This window comes from Bidens hawaiensis, unplaced genomic scaffold (genome assembly GCF_021521415.1).
Source record: "Bidens hawaiensis isolate Kalapana, Puna unplaced genomic scaffold, B.hawaiensis_p1.1 tig00031864_1, whole genome shotgun sequence".
In the NCBI taxonomy this organism is placed as follows: Eukaryota; Viridiplantae; Streptophyta; class Magnoliopsida; order Asterales; family Asteraceae; genus Bidens; species Bidens hawaiensis.
In genome coordinates, this window is record NW_027495398.1 from 78144 (window position 1) to 97913 (window position 19770).

The following is a 19770-nucleotide window of genomic DNA, read 5'->3' on the forward strand; positions in this document are numbered from 1 at the left end:
TGCAGCTGGCGGCTCAGGTGATGATGTGGTGGTTGTGGATGCTGAGGAGATGATGGATGATGAGTTTATAGGTGATGACGATGTGTTACCGGTTGAAGAGATAGAGAAGATTGGGGATGAGATTGTTATTGATAGTGAGATTGAAGAGGGAGAGATTGTAGAAGAGAATGTTGAGCACGAGATTCCGGATGTTGATAAGGCAGATATGGGTCAAGATATGGGAAGCGATGAGACGGAATGGGAAGAGCAGCCAAGATGGAAAGAAGGCTACGCTCAGTGGTTCGTAAAAACTAAGAAACCGGCGGTCCCTACTATGTTCAAGAAAAGTTACAACATCAGGGGTTATGCTGAATCGAAAAAGGGGATTATATGCTGGTTATATGATGAGCAGTTGAGGCTCTTTGTGATTAAAAGGTATGATGGGATTCAGTACTTCAAGAGGCTGTTGAGATCGTTGAATACATTGCCTGAGTGTGAAGTGAAGGACTTAGCCAGATTGGGGTTGATAAACAGGAGTGATGATAACATGGCTAGGGTCATTGGGAAGATAGTATGGAATGAAAGTATAAAGGAGAAAAAGTTTGAGCTGTTGAAACCACAGAAAGGAAAGATCGTTGAAGACAAAGATAGGGGAATGAGAGCAGATGGCAAGCCTTGGATGATCATGAAGTATAAGCCGATCCGGTGTTTAAAAGAAGTGCCGATGAAACAAATGCCCAAGGATGTGCTCAAAAATCTGAAGTGGTGGTACGTTGATTGTGAAACAGCTAAAGCAGTAATGGAGGATGAAGATGAACAAGAGAGAGTGTATGATCCAATGCACTTGGTGAATTTGTCTCAAGCTGATCTGCAGGTGCTGAACGAGAAGAAGATATTTTATATTCCTGCTTGGAAAGAAGAAGCGAAGAAATATCAAAGAGTTGTTTCGGTTTGTGTACGAGAAGGAGTTCATTCTTGAAGATGAAAGATACAAGATTGTTGAAGATTACAAGACACGTGCTTGAAGATGAAAGATACAAGATTGTTGAAGATTACAAGACACGTGCTTGAAGATAGAGATATGAAGCTACTGCCAAGGGGGAGTCTGTTGGTACATGATGTCAGTAGTTCAGTGTCTAGTGTCTGTAATCGAGTTAGTTGGATTTGTATTTTGTATTAAGCGAAGTTCTCACAAGTTCGCTGATATAGGCGAACTTGTGGAACAAGCGAAGTTAGGGACAACTTCGCCTAAACATGCTAGGCGAAGTTGTCGTGCTTTATAAGCAGCTAGGTTACGGCTTAGTTGTTTAACGAGTTATCATTAGTTTACGAGTTGTTCAGAGCTGTGTGTAATCGGTGATCAGTGAATCACGTGTTTCCAGTTGCAATACAAAGTGTCTTTGTTTATTTTAACGTGTGTTTGATCGTGTTAACGTGTATCGTCTTCTACGCTCGTATCGTCTTACGTAGGGATTCCGCACCTACGTAGAACGAGATATTCCGTGTAGATCCGGCTGGGAACCTACATGTATAATTATGGTCATGTGCAAAACGCGGTATAGTCTCAGCAGTACATGCCGGCTCCGTTTGGGTTTGTCAAACCAATAGTACTATTCACAAGCCACCGGCTCGAAGTTAATCACTGTGTTAGTGGGGACTTTCGTGTGTTAGCACTTAGATAATTCACATCAATACATGTTTCAGGTATGTATATGTAATCAAACATGCTTTTCACCACAAAAGTTCGTAAAACTGTTTAAAGAGTGAGGTCATGAAACTCACGGTTTAGTAGATAATCAGTACTGTATCAGCTCGTGGTTTGTTCGGTCCGCTATCAGTAGTTCCTGTAATCAATATTATAATAATATTAATATTATTATAATCTCAATACTAAACTGGGCTGTATAACTAATCTGGGTGTAGCTGGAACGCCTAGAAAGTGGCAATAGGCTTAGGTTGTGATGTTGTTCAATGTCTAATACTTAGAACTGAACTTGGCTCAGATTTCCGTTTTCCCAGCTGGGCCAAGTTGTTCGTTTACGCGTTTAGAAAAAAGTTATGGGAAAACAAGCTTGGGTAAATGTATTGGTTAATAAAATGATTAAGTTATACAGAAGGATCACATACTGGGGTTCCGGATTAGCCACGGGGCCCATTTCAGTTTATTTAGTTTGATTTGAGAAGAAACGCGCACAATCCACCCGGATTGTCCAGGTTTCTCATAGAAAAGTTCGTTTTTACTTAATTAGTCCAAAAATATTATTTTTGATTACTCTTGGTATTTTGATATTTCCGCAGGTTCGTTAATCGCGAACTTGCCGGTTTTTATAAAAACTGAATTTGTTTAATATTCAAATTAGCATAATTAATTAACCATTAATCATTAAATTATGAAAATTTAGCAACTTATCAATTAAAATATATAGATTTTTATAAAAATATTTCTGGAATTATTTACTGATTTATTAATTTATAAAAATTCATTTTATCAGCTATATTTTGCCTGAAAATCGTCCGTTTACCCCAAAAAATTTCCAAAAATTCCACAAAATTTCCTGAATACTCAAATCATGTCCCAAAACAACCTGTATCAATTTCGAAATGTAAAAAGCTTGTGCGATATTCTTTTCGGCCCAAATTCGGCTATAAAAATTCACACAAACGCATATACACAAAACACCTTTAGACTTCCCCAAATGATCCAAAAATTCATATGGGATCAAAATACATCAAATCTAAGTTCCCATAAAAATTTCATAATTTTTAAAGTATTTTAGCTATTTTTCCCAAATAAACGTCCCAATTCGGTAATAAATTCGCCAAATATTCTCGGATGATCGAAAAATTACCAAATTTAAACAGGGACTCAATGACATGGTCCCTGATGTTCCTGAAAACTTTCAAGGCCTAAAAATATGCACATCACAACCATAACCTAAACAGCCCGTAAGCGAGTGTTTCGGCATTACCTTAGCGGGTTTGGCTTGTTTCCGACTTTCTAATCAAGTTTTCAGGTTCTTGTGCTTCTATGCAAGCTAGATACAAGTCCTATATCACAAACTAAGCAGGTTTCATCAATAGAACAGCCCTTTAACCTAGGGTTTTGGCTAGTGCACAAAAACGAACTTCTGAACCTTAAAAACGCCGTTTCAACCCTTTAATCCGTGTTTATGGCCAAAAAAACTATCAAAACAAGTTCCTTACCATGTGTATGATCAAAAAATGTTTATGGACCATTTTTTGGATTTTTACTTGGTTAGGAATGATTTTTAGTAATCAAGACATGTTTATATGTTGTTAAACGAGTTTAAACGAATCAAAAATCGATTAATCATAAGGTTTTTACCTAGTTTTCTTGCTGGTTTTGGCTGTAGAACAAGGATTCCAGAATTCTTTTGTGGAAATATGTGTGAAAATATCAAAACTAGTTTATATGTGAAAGGAAAAAAAAAAGAGGGTGGGGGGTGGCGGCGGTGACCGGAAGTCCATGGGCCCACTTTGAGCCCATTTTGGCCCAAGTTTCTGATTTCTCAAGGCCAAATACGAAAAGCCCAGTCCAAATTTAGTTCGGGTTCGGTTTTTGGCGCGAAAAACTTATCGGGTGAGTTAAACAGCGTGAAAACGAGTGTTTTTCGCCTAGTTTTGAGTAAAATTATAAAAATTTACTATATGTTTGGAAAAATTAAAAATATTTTCACGGATCGCTTAAAAAATTTCAAATAAGTGTTTGGTAAGTCTTTTTCGGTTTAACGGATGATACAATGCTTGGTTTGTAACTATCTTTCGCGTTTAAATCTATAGCGGGTAGTTAAACGAGCATATTTTCGTTTAACTTGTTTGCTATAGAACTAAGGCCATATTACTAATATTTTAGCTTGTATAGATCGTATATAACTTATAGATGGCCCCTCGAGATATCTGGGTCATAACCCGACCCGTTCGTTTGTTACGCAAAAGGCGTTTATTTGCTTAATCTGTAAATACGTACTGAGATGTACCTTGTTTTGGCTCAAATGTCACACGGATACTGTGGCGGAACCCTATCCTCTATAGTCATCGCCAACATCATCATCATCGCCATCAATAGAACAAGATTGTCGCCGCAGCTGCTGCTACTGCCGGAGATTTGGCAGTAGCCATCAACCTTCCTAACCTCCATCACCGGTAACCTTGGAAAAAAGAGCAGCGACGGATTAGGCTTATGATGGTTTAGTACAAAGCGACGACGACGATGGAGTTCACGAACATTTCAAGCAAACTTAGTGCGTTCGCTGATGAACTGAAGTAGGTTTCGACCGTGGACTTCCGGTGGGGGTGAATGTCGCCGGCATTTAAAAGGGGGGGATTGGGGGAAGGCATTTAAAAGAAAAGAAAAAATTAAGAAAATTACAAAATTACCAAAGTACCCTTGACTTAACTGATAAAATAGACGGATTTAAAAATAATACTAAAAATGCAAGTTTTTTGAAACTGGGGTAGTCATTTGCATAAAATAAAATATAGGTACTAAAGTTGCATAGTTGATCAAACCATAAGTACCAAAATGGCACTTAACTCTAAAGGTATATAAATACATAATGTTATTGATATAACCTTAGCCCTAAGCCAATTAACAAGTTCATCTTCTCTCTTCCTCCATCATCGTAGGCGGCGAAGCAGGCGGCGGTGGCTGGTCAGCTACTATGATGGAGGAAGAGAGAAGATGAACTTGTTAATTGGCTTAGGGTTAAGGTTATGTCAATAACATCATGTATTTATATAACCTTTAATTAGGTTTAACTAATCTAGTTAGTTATAACCCAATGGGCCAACAAGTCCACCTCTTGCTCCAAATCCCGTTCCATGTAATTATATCTCGTTAAAGTATCTAACCCGGTTAACTAACTTAAGCGGGTAAATGGTTCGTTACCTCACAGTGTAACTCTCACGGGTCATAGCCCGGTTGGCCGTATTAACTTACCCTAACCGTCCATAATTCCAACAGTCTCCCACTTGGACGGTTTATGGTTAAGTCACTCAATACTGACAGCAAACGGTGTTCTAGCTACACATGGCTACCCCCAACAGGTTATAACATTTTAAATTCATTAACCAAAATAATCTTGGAATACGCTATTGCAAGATAAACGAATTTATGGTAATCTTTGTCATCTATCCTTTCTATATAAGACATCAATTGAACAATGAGACATGGATCAGGTTCAATCGCATGGCGTTCAATCATTATAGTTCTCGATCAAGAATCAAAGTGGTCCAATCAAATACACGGTTAGTTTGGGTGAGGCCTCACACTTTACCAGTTTGAATCAACGAGGGCACCAACATGTCTAACTGTTACATATCATGTAAGAGTACAGAATCTCATCTTGATTACATACAACTCCCACTGAACTTCAGATCATTCCCAACCAATGCCTTTATAGCTGGCAGTTACGCGACAGTGGTTGACACTGATCAAAGAATAACCTTTAGTAAACGAAAGTTCTAATATGTATCTCAGGTCGGAGGATACTAAATTAGTATAACAGTATCAAAACATCTTATGACTAAGATCCATGAAGATGATTTGATGCGAGTTACATCCAACGTCATTCATAATGAGGTCTGTGAGTTTGGAAGTCAACTCCTTGATTCCAAAGTCAGAATAGTCTTAATTCAGAGTCATTCCCACGAGTCTGACTGACTACGAATAATTTAGAATACAATATTCACGGATTAAACGTATTAAAACCGAACACAGTTATATTATTCAACATTTGCATTTAACCATTAAATCAAAAGAGAACTTAAAAGTATAACTGTTTAAATGTTCACACATCCAAATACTAAATCAAAACAAACTACTATCTAATCTAAGACCGATAGCATCTCTGTGATAATCGTGCTTGTCTTGAGTCATCGGTTTAGTGAACGGGACAGCTAGGTTTTGATCTGTGTCTACTTTGCTTACTATGATGTCTCCTCATTCCAGTATATCTTATGTATATTGGAACTTACTTAGATTGTGCTTGGCCCTGTGATGACATCTGAGCTCTTTGGCTTGAGAAATGGCTCCTGTGTTGTCACAGATTACATCGATCGGTTTCAGAAAACTTGGAACCAGATCGAGGTGGGCTATGAATTTCTTCATCCAAGCAGATTGTGAGCGAGAAACATCTTGGTCATTCTGGAAGCTAGCATCAGTGTAATACCTTACAGTGATCTCTTCTTCCACTCCTCCAAACACTAAGAAAATGTCCTTGGTCCTTTTCAGGTACCTTAGAATGTTCTTTACAGCAGTCCAGTGTGCAATGCCAGGGTTCTGCTAAAAACGAATAGTCATGCTCAGCAAATACGAGACGTCAGGTCTAGTATATAACATAGCATACATGATAGAACTAATCGCTGAAGCATATGTAATCTCTTGCATGTGCTTAGTTTCAATGTCCGTTGCCGGAGATTGCGATTTGTTTAAGACGGTTCATTTAGCCATGGGAAGAGCTCCTTTCTTGGAGTTATCCATAGAGAAGCATGCCATTACTTTGTCTATGTATGTACTTTGACTCAGCCCTAGAAGTCGCTTAGACCTATCTCGGTAGATCTTAATTCCTAGAATATAAGCAGCTTCACCAAGATCTTTCATTGCGAAACAAGAGCCCAACCAGTTCTTAAGCATTGGGATGTTGTTACCAATTATGATCAGTATATCATCCACATACAAGATGAGGAACGATATAGTGCTCCCACTAGCCTTTCTGTAAACACAAGGCTCATCTTCATTTTTGATAAAACCAAACTCTTTGATTTTCTCATCAAAATAAAGATTCCAGCTGCGAGATGCATGTTTAAGTCCATAAATGGACTTATTCAATTTGCACACCCTGTTATATTTAGGATAGACAAAACCTTCAGGCTGAACCATATAGACATCTTTAGAAAGATGCCCATTAAGAAAAGCAGTTTTTGCATCCATTTGCCATATCTCGTAGTCATAGTACGCGGCTATGGTAAGTAATATCCTTATCAACTTATTCATAGCAACGGGCGAGAAGGTTTCATCATAGTCAATACCCGGAGTTTAAGTAAAACCTTTCACGACTAGCCGTGCTTTATAAGTCTGCACATTTCCATGCATGTCGGTTTTCTTCTTGAAAATCCACTTGCTCCCTACTGCCCGACACTCGGGGGGTAGCTCAACCAAGTTCCAGACTTGATTGTCACGCATAGATTGCATCTTGGAATTCGTGGCCTCTTGCCATTTCTCAGATTCCGGATCTAAGATAGCAGATTTGTAATTAGTAGGTTCGTCGCTTGACTCGGCTACTAAGAGAACCTCGGGACCATCTAGATGCCATAGGTATTTAGAGTTTGGTACGCGAGTCCTATTACAACTGTGAACGCTTGTGTTCATGTCCGATGTATCAGCAACAACTTGTTTATCAGACGTTCCAACTTCCTCAGCGGTAGTTTGTAGTTCTTGAATTTCTTCAAGATCGACAATATTATCTCCAGTTCCTCGATCGAGAATTTCCTTCTCGAGAAAGTGGCCCTTCCTTTTGATAGAAATCACATTTGTATCAGGATGGAAAAAAATAATATCTGCTTTGGTTATAGTATCCGACAAAAACAACTTTTACGCCGCGAGGATTGAGCTTATCGTCAGAATCACTAGTGACATAAACATCACATCCCCATACTCTAAGGAAAGACAAATTCGGTTTTCGCCCATGCCATATCTCATATGGGGTTTTGCTTACCTTTTTAATTGGAGCCAGATTGACAATGCAGGCGGCGGTCGAAAGGGCAAAACTCCAAAAGGAGTGAGGCAAGTTAGTTCTACACATCATCGATCGGACCATGTTTAGAAAGGTTCGATTTCTCCTCTTGCTCACGCCATTGTGTTGGGGTGTGCCAGGTGGAGTGAGCTATCAAACAATTCCACGCTCTTTCAGATGATGTATGAATTCTGAGCTGAGATACTCTCCGCCTCGATCTGATCGAAACATTTTAATAGTTTTCCCGAGTTAGTTTTCCACTTCGTTTTGAAACTCTTTGAACTTTTCAAAGGTTTCATGGTTGTGTTTTCTGAGATGCACATAGGCATATCGACTGTAATCGTCAATAAAAGAACGAAGTATCTCTCATGATTCCTAGACATGGTTCTGAAAGGACCGTATACATCAGTATGTAGGGATTCCCAGCAGATCCTTTGCTCGTTCATTCTTATGAGTGAAGGAGCCTTTAGTGAGTTTGCCAGCTAAACAAGATTCGCAGTCATCAAAAGAGTTCGGTCCTGTGGATTCAAGAATCCCTTCGGATTGGAGTCTCTTAACTCGTGCCTTGCTTATGTGGCCAAGTCGGCAATGCCATAGAAATGTATCATTGATGCCAGATCTGATACGTTTAGAAAGATTATATACATTATTGTTTATTTGAGCATCAACCTCATAAATACCATTTCGAGGTTTAGCCTCAAAATAAAATATGTCATTCAAGTAGGCAGAAATAGCAATGCTATTAAAAACGTACTTAAATCCTTGTTCAAATAGTAAAGAAACTGAAATAATGTTTATGGTCAAACCAGGTGCAAACAAACAGTTATTCAAAGTAACTACAACGCCAGACTGACAAGCAAAACGATATGTGCCAGTTGCAAGAACTGGGACTCTCTTCCCATCACCAACGATGAGTTCCATGCTGCCTTGTTTCAGCTTCTTCCAGTTTTCAGGCTCCTACAAGACATTAACGATGTGGTAACCACATCTGGTATCAAATACCCATGTGTTGCTAGAGACAGTGAAAAGTTCAATAACGTAAATAGAAATACCTTTAGAGGAGCTTTCACCATTGGTCCTCTGCGTTTTCAGCTCAGCAAGGTAGTCGGGACAGTTACATTTCCAATGTCCCATTTTGTTGCACTTGTAGCACCGGCGCTTCTCAAGAGGCGGCGGTGGTACCTTTGCAACACCTTTGTTAGTGTTGGTGGCAGACCTGGCAGCAACAGTAACCTTCTTCTTGCCTTTACCTTTATGACCTACTTCTTCTTAGGTTTAGGATGAAATCCGCTGCCATTTCATCTGACAGAGGATAATCAAGTTTCCTTAGTTGTTCAATATACCCTTTCATTTTGATGACATGCGCACTAACAGGTGATCCCTGTTCCATTCTGCAGCTGATAAGCTGCTTCATGGTGTTATAGTGTTCTTGACGGGCTTGTTTCTGGAACATGCCCTTGAGTTGCTCAAGCATCTCATAGGCACCAAAATCTTCCAAGCCTTTTGCAAGCTCATAAGACTTGGTGGCTAGCATGATACAAGTGACTTCAGCCGATTCATCCATATGTTTGTCAAGAACCCTCTTGGCATCAGCAGTATTGTTTTCAAGCTCGGTTGGAACAGGTCCATCGAGAACATAGTGCTTATTTGCCATCTTGAGAACAAGTCCCAAGTTGAGTGCCACTCAAGAAAGTTGGTGTCATTCAACTTTTCTTTCTCAAGGATAGCCTTGAGGGTGAATAAGGAGTTATTATCAGTAGACATCTGTTTAAATAAGCAAAAGTAAATTTTATTAGTATTATCGATGTTTTAATCCTATTATTAATGACCCAATAACATTAGTAAATAGGAACTTGAGAATCTGGCTTCCAGTTACTAATGGCAGCTTTAGCACACAATATTAGTAAGTGGTTAGGCAGACAAACAACGATTGCCAATTGTGAATAGAGCACAACTCTCGTTTATGAGGCCTATTAAGACAACATTTGCCTAAGTAGATACGTTTAGCCTCATCTATGCCCACCTTAGTCTCCAGATAGTTGTATCACGTAACAAGAGAATAAAGTAATAGTCGCCCTAGTATAGTCACTTGTGAAATAGCCGAATGTGTCAACGAAACCCTTTCACCTTGAAGGAATAGGCTAGAAATCAAGTGCGGTGCTGTAGCTCCAAACACTTGAATATTCGCAGTATGCCTCAAGTGTGACTTATAGTAGGATGGCATAGACTATTGATTTAAATTGGGATTAATTTTAAATATTACCGAATAGAGTAAAAGTCCAGTTTTACTTTATTGATCGAGACAACTTGATGTACCCTTTCATCTCTCAGGACACTTAGTTTTAAATAATCTATTAAAACTAAGTTTTTTGCGATAATACCAATCAATTTTAAGTTAATAGTTTTACCTATTAAGTTATTAGTTATGGAAAATTAAATTAGTTTAATTTTGCAAAACATGATTGGTTAATTTATTTTAATGTATTTGGTATTAGGTTGGTGGTATTATAACCTATTATAATTAAGCAAGCAACCACAATATCAAATAAGAACATGTAAATCTTAAATGTCAAAGATTAGTGATTGATTTGCTAGAGCCTATTAGCAAGATCAATCGGGTCAGGGGGTCACAACACAAAACAACCACAAGGATGGACTCTTGGTGCATCCCGTCATCTTTGGTAACTCCCACTGACTTCAAGAACTCCATGAGCTCGTCCTCGGTTTTCCTTCGGGTCTTCTTCATTACAAAATTACACTAATACAAGTAATGAAAAACTAAACCCTATCTATTACAATTTGGAACCATCAAGGTGGCCAAAAATCATAAAATAAAACCGAAAACTAAATACAACTTTTGAGCCATCCATATGGCCAAAATAAAATCATTCAACTAAACAAACAAGGTCGGGCCAGATTTACATATTCAACGAAAAATAAGTCGGCAAATATTTTGGTCAAATAAAATAAATAAAATTTTAACCAAACTAAAATTGCCCTAATATTTTATCTAAATCAAAAACGTCAACTACCTTGAAGTTTATGATGTAAAACCGGTGAAAATATCGGATTCGACTCGTATGTTGTAACCAAGGCTCTGATACCACTATTGTGTTTCATTGGTGATCAGTTAAATTTTTTTTTATTAAAACCGGTTCAATAAACGTTGTTAATAATAATTAATATTATTAATTATAGTTATACGCAGCGGAATGTGTTCAATTAATCAGCACCGAAACTTAACCCAACAGGATCCGGTTACAGACAATACGAGTACGAGTCAAAAACATTAAATATATAATTATAAACTAACAATATATTTAAGTTTACCTCGGTTAATAAATAACCGGTTTAGACACCGAAGGCTAACGAACCGAGCTAGGTGACACAAAGAGATCAATGACCAACGGTGGCGGTGCACAACGGCAACGACAGCGGTGGTGGTATCCGGACAGCAGCGGACAGTGGCGGCCGGCGGCGGCAGGCGGCGGACAAGCGGCGGACAGGCAGCGATGGCACCAGCAGGCGGTGGTGGACAGGAGGCGGTGGCTGGTCAAGCGCCGGCGAAGCAGGTGGCCGGCTACTTGTTAATTGGCTTAGGGTTAAGGTTATGTCAATAACATCATGTATTTATATAACCTTCAATTAGGTTTAACTAATCTAGTTAGTTATAAACCCAAAGGGCCAACAAGTCCACCTCTTGCTCCAAAGCCCGTTCCATGTAATTATATCTCGTTAAAGTGTCTAGACCTGTTAACTAACTTAAGCGGGTTAATGGTTCGTTACCTCACGGTGTAATTCTCACGGGTCATAACCCGGTTGGCCGTATTGACTTACCCGAACCGATCCATAATTCCAACAGGTTCACTGTTAGGTACGTTGAAATTTAACCATGCTAATGAATTTCCAGGTGAGATATCTCATTTCAAAGTTGATAAATTTTATTAAAATTTTCTAGATCCATTTTAAATTAATTTTGATTGATTTTTTCTGCCTTGTGTTTGAATTTCATAACATGTTGAATGCAATGGGAATGGCAGTAACAATGGCTTCGTTTAAGATTGAAAAGTTTGCACTTTGGCATACCTGCAGTTGCTTGCATGCTTTTTCAACAATAACCCAATTTGCGGTTTACTACAAACCAAGGTATGATACACAACATTAATTATTGCTTGAAATTTAATAGGAGTTTCAGCCTTTAAGCAATGGGCCAAGTTGTTACCACTTTGTATACAAATCATATCAACTAAACTGTTGTGTAATAAACCAATTATAAGATTTAGAAATTAGCCTTGAATTTATCTTAATCTTTGGCGTAAACAACTATGTTGTACCCGTTGATTTCTAACTAGCTGTTTGTTTATCTTTATTTATTATGTTTTAATTAATTTATTTATTTGTGAATGTATATTTGAATATTCTACTGTGCATTTCCAGGTGTTGCTAAAGAAGAGCTTTTATAGTCACACACACCATTTTTTATTTTCAAGATGCCGAAAGATCAAGACCATGAAATGAGTTCGAATTTCAATTAAATTGTGAGGTATTTATTTTATTACTCTTTGAATTCATGTACAATGCTTTTGATTAATGATAGATATCTATATTAGGGATGGACAAATTCGGTACCAATTTTGTACCGTGGGTACCAAATCGGTGTCAAAGTTTTGAGTTTCGGTATCGGGACTAGGACTGGTACCGGTATTTCCCGAATTTTTTACCTTTGGTACCGGTACCAAAAATTTTCGAGTTTCGGGACCGGGACCATTCGGTACCGATCTCATCCCTAATCTACATGTATTACATCCTATTCAAATCAAAATACTTGGCTATAAGGGGATGGGTCAGATGAAAGTAGACCACAGCAAAATTAGCTATTGCAATTACTAAAATTAGCAGTAAGGTTTGGACATTGAACATTGATATATAGCAAAGCACTAAAAGTGAAAGTTTTTTGTTTAGGAGAATTTGGATAATTTAAGCCTATCCACTAGCTTGTAGTCTTTTTTTTTTTTTGCTTTTTTTTTTTGCTTTTTTTTTTTGTAGCTGCACATTGTTTGTTTGTTTATGAAACACTCCCTAGAAGTCTTGTAGGTGGAACCAGCCTTAAACTTCCAAGAAACAGGGCCTCAGATGATGTTACCTTCACAAACTCCATATTGTCAATTATAACATTCTTATGTATTTGTTTGTGTGTTGTCACTAATCCAATGGTTAAAGATGAACCGAAGGATAGCACATGACAAAGATTTATCAAATATAACATGAATAACCAGGTTAAAATATTTTGTTCAACTGCATTGTATACAAATGATAGTAATGTAATGTATGGTAAGTGTATGTATACATGATGTCTGTAGTAGTATAGATAATATGATTTATGAGCACATATTTTGAATCCACGTATTTTTTTTGCTGCACGATTATTGGCTTCAGTTTTTAGTAGCCATAGGTTTTTTAGCAGCCCATTCATAACTTGAATACCAATGAACTGAAAACCGATTAAACCGATCTTATTTAGGTTGGTATTTGATTGAAGTTTCATACCCCAAAAATTGGGAAGGCCGGGTTGTGTAAGGGTCAAATGGGTATTTTGTGTTTATTTTATAAATATTAAAGCCAACGCTGGTATTTTGTGTTTATTGATTCTTTCATTGCAGTTTTACTTGTGTTTATGTTTAATTATCTTTCATATCAATGTATAAGTTTCATTACACTACTCATGTTTGATGACTATATACTAACTTGTTTGTAAATCAGATTAGTGGCAAGTACGTACTATACAATATATCATGAGAGGACTGATAAACTATCAAAAACGACTATCGGGATGCAAATTGTTGTCGCCGCGGCATCGCGTGGGTTTCTACTAGTGTGTGTGTATATATATATAGGGTAAGGTTAAAATGAAAACTCGCTTGAGTTGTGAAAACCTTATGTAACATCTTTTTTTTTTGTTACATGTAATATATGTTAGTAACATTTAATACAAAACATCGAAACATCAAAAAAAAATGTTTTGCTATTTTTTAATATTTTTTTACTAATTTTTATATATGCTTTCAAGAGACAGAAAAAGTTATATTTATATTTACATTTTTTATTCACTTTAATTGTGAACCACAAGATTTAAACATTAATTAAAAACATGTGGTTAAGAATGAGTTTCTAGAGTTTTCACACCTTAAGTGGGTTTTTATTTTATACTTACTCTATATATATATATATATATATATATATATATATATATGTCGAAATGCCTTAAGAACATGTTCAACTTTTACACCCATGAACTACATATATAACATATTTTTGTCACTGCGTGCCGTAACTTAAAATACATATTATAAGACCTTCCATGCTTTGCCTCCATTCTTATTGAATTTCTTTTGCCTACCAAACATCATAACGATGATTAGAACGAGTTTCCCCTCGTCACTACACTTCCCTGAGAACCCATACCACTTGTTTTGACAATCTCCATCTTGCTTCAAACGACGGTCACAATTGTATCCTGTTGAGAATCCAACGTTTCCATATGCACTGCAATACATTATGGTTACAGTCTCGGATTATTCTCTAAGTCTTTTTAAGACATTTAAGTAACTATACGTCACCGCACATATATCCATTATCAAGAGAAATCGAGTTCTAATGGTCTATTAGTCTTATGGCAAACAACTCGACGAATGTGAAACCTTTTATCTATTTGATGCACATGATTAAGAATATTATGCTATAGTGGATGCTGAATTCTGGTTGTCCTATTCTCTGTGATTTATTGACTAAACATAGATATATATACGAACAATATATACTTGTACCCGTTATATCCATTCAGAATATTAGGTGACAACAATAATCATTTTGAGGATCGGATATGCGAATGTATTCATTGCGTCAATTAATGTTTTACTTTTTAGCTTTTACATTAAAAAATATATATTAGTTCTTGACAAAAATGAATCGAAATAAAGGATAAAAACACGCGCGCACATGTATTTGTAAAGATGTCATTTACCCTACAAAGTGAATTTTGTAAGTGAAATATACGAAGGATCCATAATACTACCTGATATTTTTAAGAAGAGGAGATATCTGTTTGTATAAAAGCGCTCTTGTAATTGTAATTTGGACACATGATTATGTCTGCATACTTTGATCATACGTCAGCCTTTTAAAACTTTGACGTAACAACGTAATTAGTTTGAAAACACGGTTGTAACCAGTTAAAGAGACGTCGTAATTTAGAAAACTTAATTAGCTACATTATGTCACTTCTCATCTAGACAAACTACATAGTTGAGTGCCCTAGCATATAAAAACATCTTTTTGGATATATAGAAATATTATACTTATTATAAAAATAATAGTTATCTTTAATCTTCATTTAATATGGTTATGAAAAAATTGTTAACTTTAATTGTTAAATAATATTGTCATGGTTTAAAAAAGAGTGTTTTTCAGATGACACGTAGAATGTTTACTATAGCAATGCATCATCATAATCATCGTATTCAGTAAATCTCATTAATAGCAAAGGTATGGTAGGGTCTGAGTATGGTAAGATGTAGACAGTCTTACCTTTACCTCGTAAAAATAAAGAGGCTGCTTCCGGTGAGACCCCCGGCTCGATAGTAGTTTTGTATCAAGCTTTGGACAAAAGTCACATAACACTCAACCATTCGGACACCAGTTGATTGGTGCATGTACCTTTGTCTTTCGACCATCAACGCCACCATAAGATGCCTGATTAACTTTCCACCACTTTTAACGTTATTTTCACGAAATTAGTAAAATAACGTCAAAATTAGTGCAATTTCCCTTTTGCCCACCCGAGGACTCACACATATATACATTATATACGCGCACCGCAACCAGGGCGTTGTTTATAGCAATGCCTCTAAATTAATTATAACTAGGCGTCTAAGTTATCTAATATCAAATGTAAGTGTAAACTAATTACAAAACATGTTTAAATAAGTTATAACAGTACGTCAAAGTTATCATGATTTTACCTAACAACCTCAACCACAATGTTCAAAACATTGAAGTTACGGGGATCATCAACCATCTGTTTGCTCTCAGTTATGCAAACAAGTGTAATGAAGATGACCAAATATATCTGTTGTGAGAAGATCATATTCTCCATGATTCTCCTAACCCTTTTGCTCCCTTGTTCACTGCTCTCCTCAGATATAGGTAGAAATGAGGTATATGGTGGAAGATACCTGCAAAATTTCAATTTGATATCAAAATTGCACCATGTTAATAACATTAGTTAGGAGGGATCAGAAAGAGAGACTAACATCATTAGGACAAACAACACCAATACAGCACTACTAACGGTGGAGAGGTTGACGATTGATTCACCGCTATGCCTTGTGTTTACCGTCTGAAACAAAATCCCAACAAGCTTTTGATACACATTCATGCCACTTAATGATTCTGAACTCCACTCCATTGATGAAAACAAAATAAATTGCACCATGATAAAGACTAAGACAGTGATCAAAAGAAGGGAAGAGTTTAGGTAAGAATGAAGGTGATCATACTCCATGCCTTTGGAGTTTTTTAACAAGTACCTAGTTTCGGATTTCTTAACAAATTTTCCTATGGCCCAAATCGAAAATCGTAAAGCAAGAGGGTACAATGTATTGCCTAATAGAATTTGAACGATGAGGATTAACAACAAACCCGAGTTTGTTCTGAAGACCAACATGTTTTCATTGGTTGGAACAAACCCGCAATTTGCAAAGGTTGAAACTATTGTGAACATGGAGAAAGTGAGAGAGTGTAGACCCTTGAGTTTAAGTATATTTTTAGCACTTGATATGACATTTAGGTAAATCAAAACAGAGACCACACCTAAAAAGTGGACAAATACTAGGTAAAACAAGACAACACCACCCAAAAACTTTAAGGATTTGCACTTCAAATCTATATCACTATAGAAATTGGCAGATTTTGAATTTCCAAATTCAAGGATGTTTATGTCCTTGAGCTCGATTTTATCCGAGAAATTGCATTGTGTATCGCAATCATGAACTTTATTATGGCCTGCTGGAGACACGTTTATAAAGAACGTACGGATATAGTGTGTAACCATGGAAGTGAACACCTCACCACCGAGGAACATCATAATTGTCATAATGATAAGTTGGGCGTTAGAAAAAACCTCCATTTCAACGGTGGACATGCTTGAAACGGTGGCGGCAGAGACAGAGGTGAAGAATAGGTCCAAGTTCCTCGGGGTGAAAGTGGTCGTTTTTCCATCTAGTGAATGGAGGATAAGAAACCCTAGGTACGATATAAACAGAAAATATAACAACTCGAATGAAAATTGGTTTCCACGTAAATGAAACCATGTGAATAGACAAGAACGTGAACTAGGAAGTCGTTCAAGTTTCTTTGCAATATAGGAAATCATTTTCATAGTGCTTGGTGTAGTTAAGGGGGAGAACCTATTTGTATTTGTGGTGATGGAAGATTGAGTGTGTGAGGTTTATATAACTATATATGAGCAACGTGAAGAAATCTTTTTCAGTGTGGTCGCAGGTCACTAGTAAACCTTTCAAAATAATATAAAAGTCTGCCAATTTTTTAATATTATTACATTCGCTAGTGGACAAAGAATTCTTTTTAGTAGTCATTTTTTTTGTTTAGGAGGTCTTTTATCCAATGACTTCTAAACCACACATCACATTGATACGTACCTCTTACCGGGTTACAAATCGAACTAGGTCAAAGTTTGGACCGGATGTTAAAACCGGATAACGTCAAAAACAGTGTATGTGTACGTGTGTGTATATATATATAACATGAAACTAAAAAACATAACATAATTTGTTTTTAGTAAAGAAGAAAAAAAAATGGAAAGAAAACACACACATATAATTTGGTTAAAATGAACAAAATCATTCAAGTTTAAACCCAATGAAAATAAACATATGGCTCGCTATCTTATGATAACTTTCTTGTGTTAATACATGAAGACCTGAGTTTGAAACATGGCATCCACATTAATTTATTTTTCAACCCAAGCATCAATACGCTACAAATCATGTCTCTCACATATATCCGGTTCAAAGGCTCTGTCGGTCCTAGGTTCAACCCGATTCTATCTGAAACCGCCCAGTTCAACCACAGACGGTTCAAAGGCTTTGCCGGTCCTATGAATTTCATATTTACGTCCCATCATTCACACTTTGTAGCATGTCTTCTCGTTTTCCTCGACGTTGCCCTCGATACTCAACTTACAAAACGACAACCCATATCATCAAGCAATTGACCGTCATAATCCCGACCATGATACTCCAAAATTCATCACTAACCACAACAATACATTCGAACCCCAAAGCTATGCCCAAGTCAACAAACTCAACACAACTCTTGGACACCCAAACCTAATCCAACAAAAGCCTTGCATGGGAACACACCCTTTGTGCAACACGTGTAATTCCACCACTCTACTACCGCAATGTCGAAATGCTTCAAATTGTGATTGTTCAGGCCAACTCATCAACCCTTGCTAAGAATCTATAGATACTCAACACCACTCTTTATTCCCACGACCTGTTACTCAACCCTTTGTCCCAATCGTATGCTTAACATCTGCTCGTGCTTCAAGTCTGCTACCATTGTAGAGATCCAAGTACACCCGCAACATTCGAATGACCTAACTTGTTTCCGTCATGCAATACCTTACCCCGCGTTCGCACTAAAAAGTTTATTCATTTTCGGGCATCAATGCTTAATCTTTCCAAACTCATCAACCATGCCTAAATTTTAAATAAATAAATTTTTCATGCATACTATCCCACGTATATTTCTTTTATAAACACCTTTTATTTGAAATTTCAAATCTTGATTGTTTTAAATAGTCAATTAATAAATATATATATGTTCATACATTCACAAAATATTCTGTTATACGAAGTATATTCAAGTTAATTTTCTCCAAAAGAAATTTCATTTTAACCAAATGGGTAATTACCAATGTTGTTGTTGTTATTATTATTATTATAGAATCTTTAAAATAAAATAAAATAGTTTGCTTTAAACAATTCCAAAGCCCGTGAGACCATTATATTATTATCATAAGAGTTTTATTATCACGAGGCGTTTTATTCGGCGACTCTCTATTTCTAGGGCATCGGCTAACAGAAAACTTTTCATATTAAAATTTTCAAAACTTTAGCGCTAGCTAAGGATATTTTTTATCATGCAAATTATTATTATTACCATTTTCCTTGAGTTATAAAAACATCGCGTTTTTACAATCGTTTTTCACAAACTTAAAGAATATCAACAATCATTTCCTTTCCCTAATTTGTCAACGCCAACAAGTTTCGGGTTAATAAATCATACCACCGCCCCATAATAACTTTCATACCACAACCCATCTTCGAGAAGACATTGGACATGATCGAAATAATTTTACCGAATTCTTTCTAAGGTTGTATACAACGTTTATATTCAGTTTGGTTATTGGTTGACTAGCCAGCTATTTTCATACATCATTCATAGTTGCATTATTGAATCGATTTATTTTTGTTATATCAATTTTGCGGTCTATAACCGAATTCCCATAAACATAATCGTTTAGCGGAGGTTGGGACCTTATACATGTTGAGTTTATTATGAATTGTTTTGGGTTATTTTGTTTGGTCCTATTTCCGCTCAGTATGTTATTCGAATCATTTTGTTATTTTTGTTTCATCAAATTGAGAATAATATCTTACTTTGATCTCGAATTTTCAATTATTTATTTTGTTCTTGATTTCAATTAATTATTTATTTTGTTCTTGATTTCAATGTTTTATCAATTTGAGTTGGTCTTGAATTTTCAGTTATTCATTTGATATTTCTAATCTCACTGTTGCCTTTATTCACATTGATATTTTATTGGAAATTTCAATTGTTTAACGTATCATTATTGACTCCAAAAACTTACTCTATTTATAATCTCACTGTTGCCTTTGCACTCAGGACCGTCGTGTAATGAGTGGAAAAGGGACCCCCGATCCGAGTATGT

General features: G+C 36.5%; 1 protein-coding gene across 1 annotated transcript; it reads right to left on the bottom strand.

Annotated features, from left to right (window-relative positions):
- Positions 1-14070: 14070 nt before the first annotated feature.
- Positions 14071-17187, bottom strand: LOC143582731 (sodium transporter HKT1-like). The gene is made up of 3 exons (XM_077065218.1): positions 16043-17187; positions 15752-15964; positions 14071-14276 (listed from the first exon to the last, which is right to left on the bottom strand). Exons 1-3 carry the CDS (start codon positions 17167-17169, stop codon positions 14078-14080), a joined length of 1539 nt encoding a protein of 512 aa, XP_076921333.1. The 5' UTR covers positions 17170-17187; the 3' UTR covers positions 14071-14077.
- Between the last annotated feature and the right edge of the window lie 2583 nt (positions 17188-19770).

Excerpts from the sequence above, each read along its gene's own strand:
- LOC143582731 (XM_077065218.1), bottom strand. The coding sequence starts at position 17,169 with ATGAAAATGATTTCCTATATTGCAAAGAAACTTGAACGACTTCCTAGT. Across the intron at positions 15,965-16,042 it reads GTGTTGTTTGTCCTAATGAT|GTATCTTCCACCATATACCT; the intron begins GTTAGTCTCTCT and ends GAAATTTTGCAG. Across the intron at positions 14,277-15,751 it reads ATTGTGGTTGAGGTTGTTAG|TGCATATGGAAACGTTGGAT; the intron begins GTAAAATCATGA and ends AATGTATTGCAG.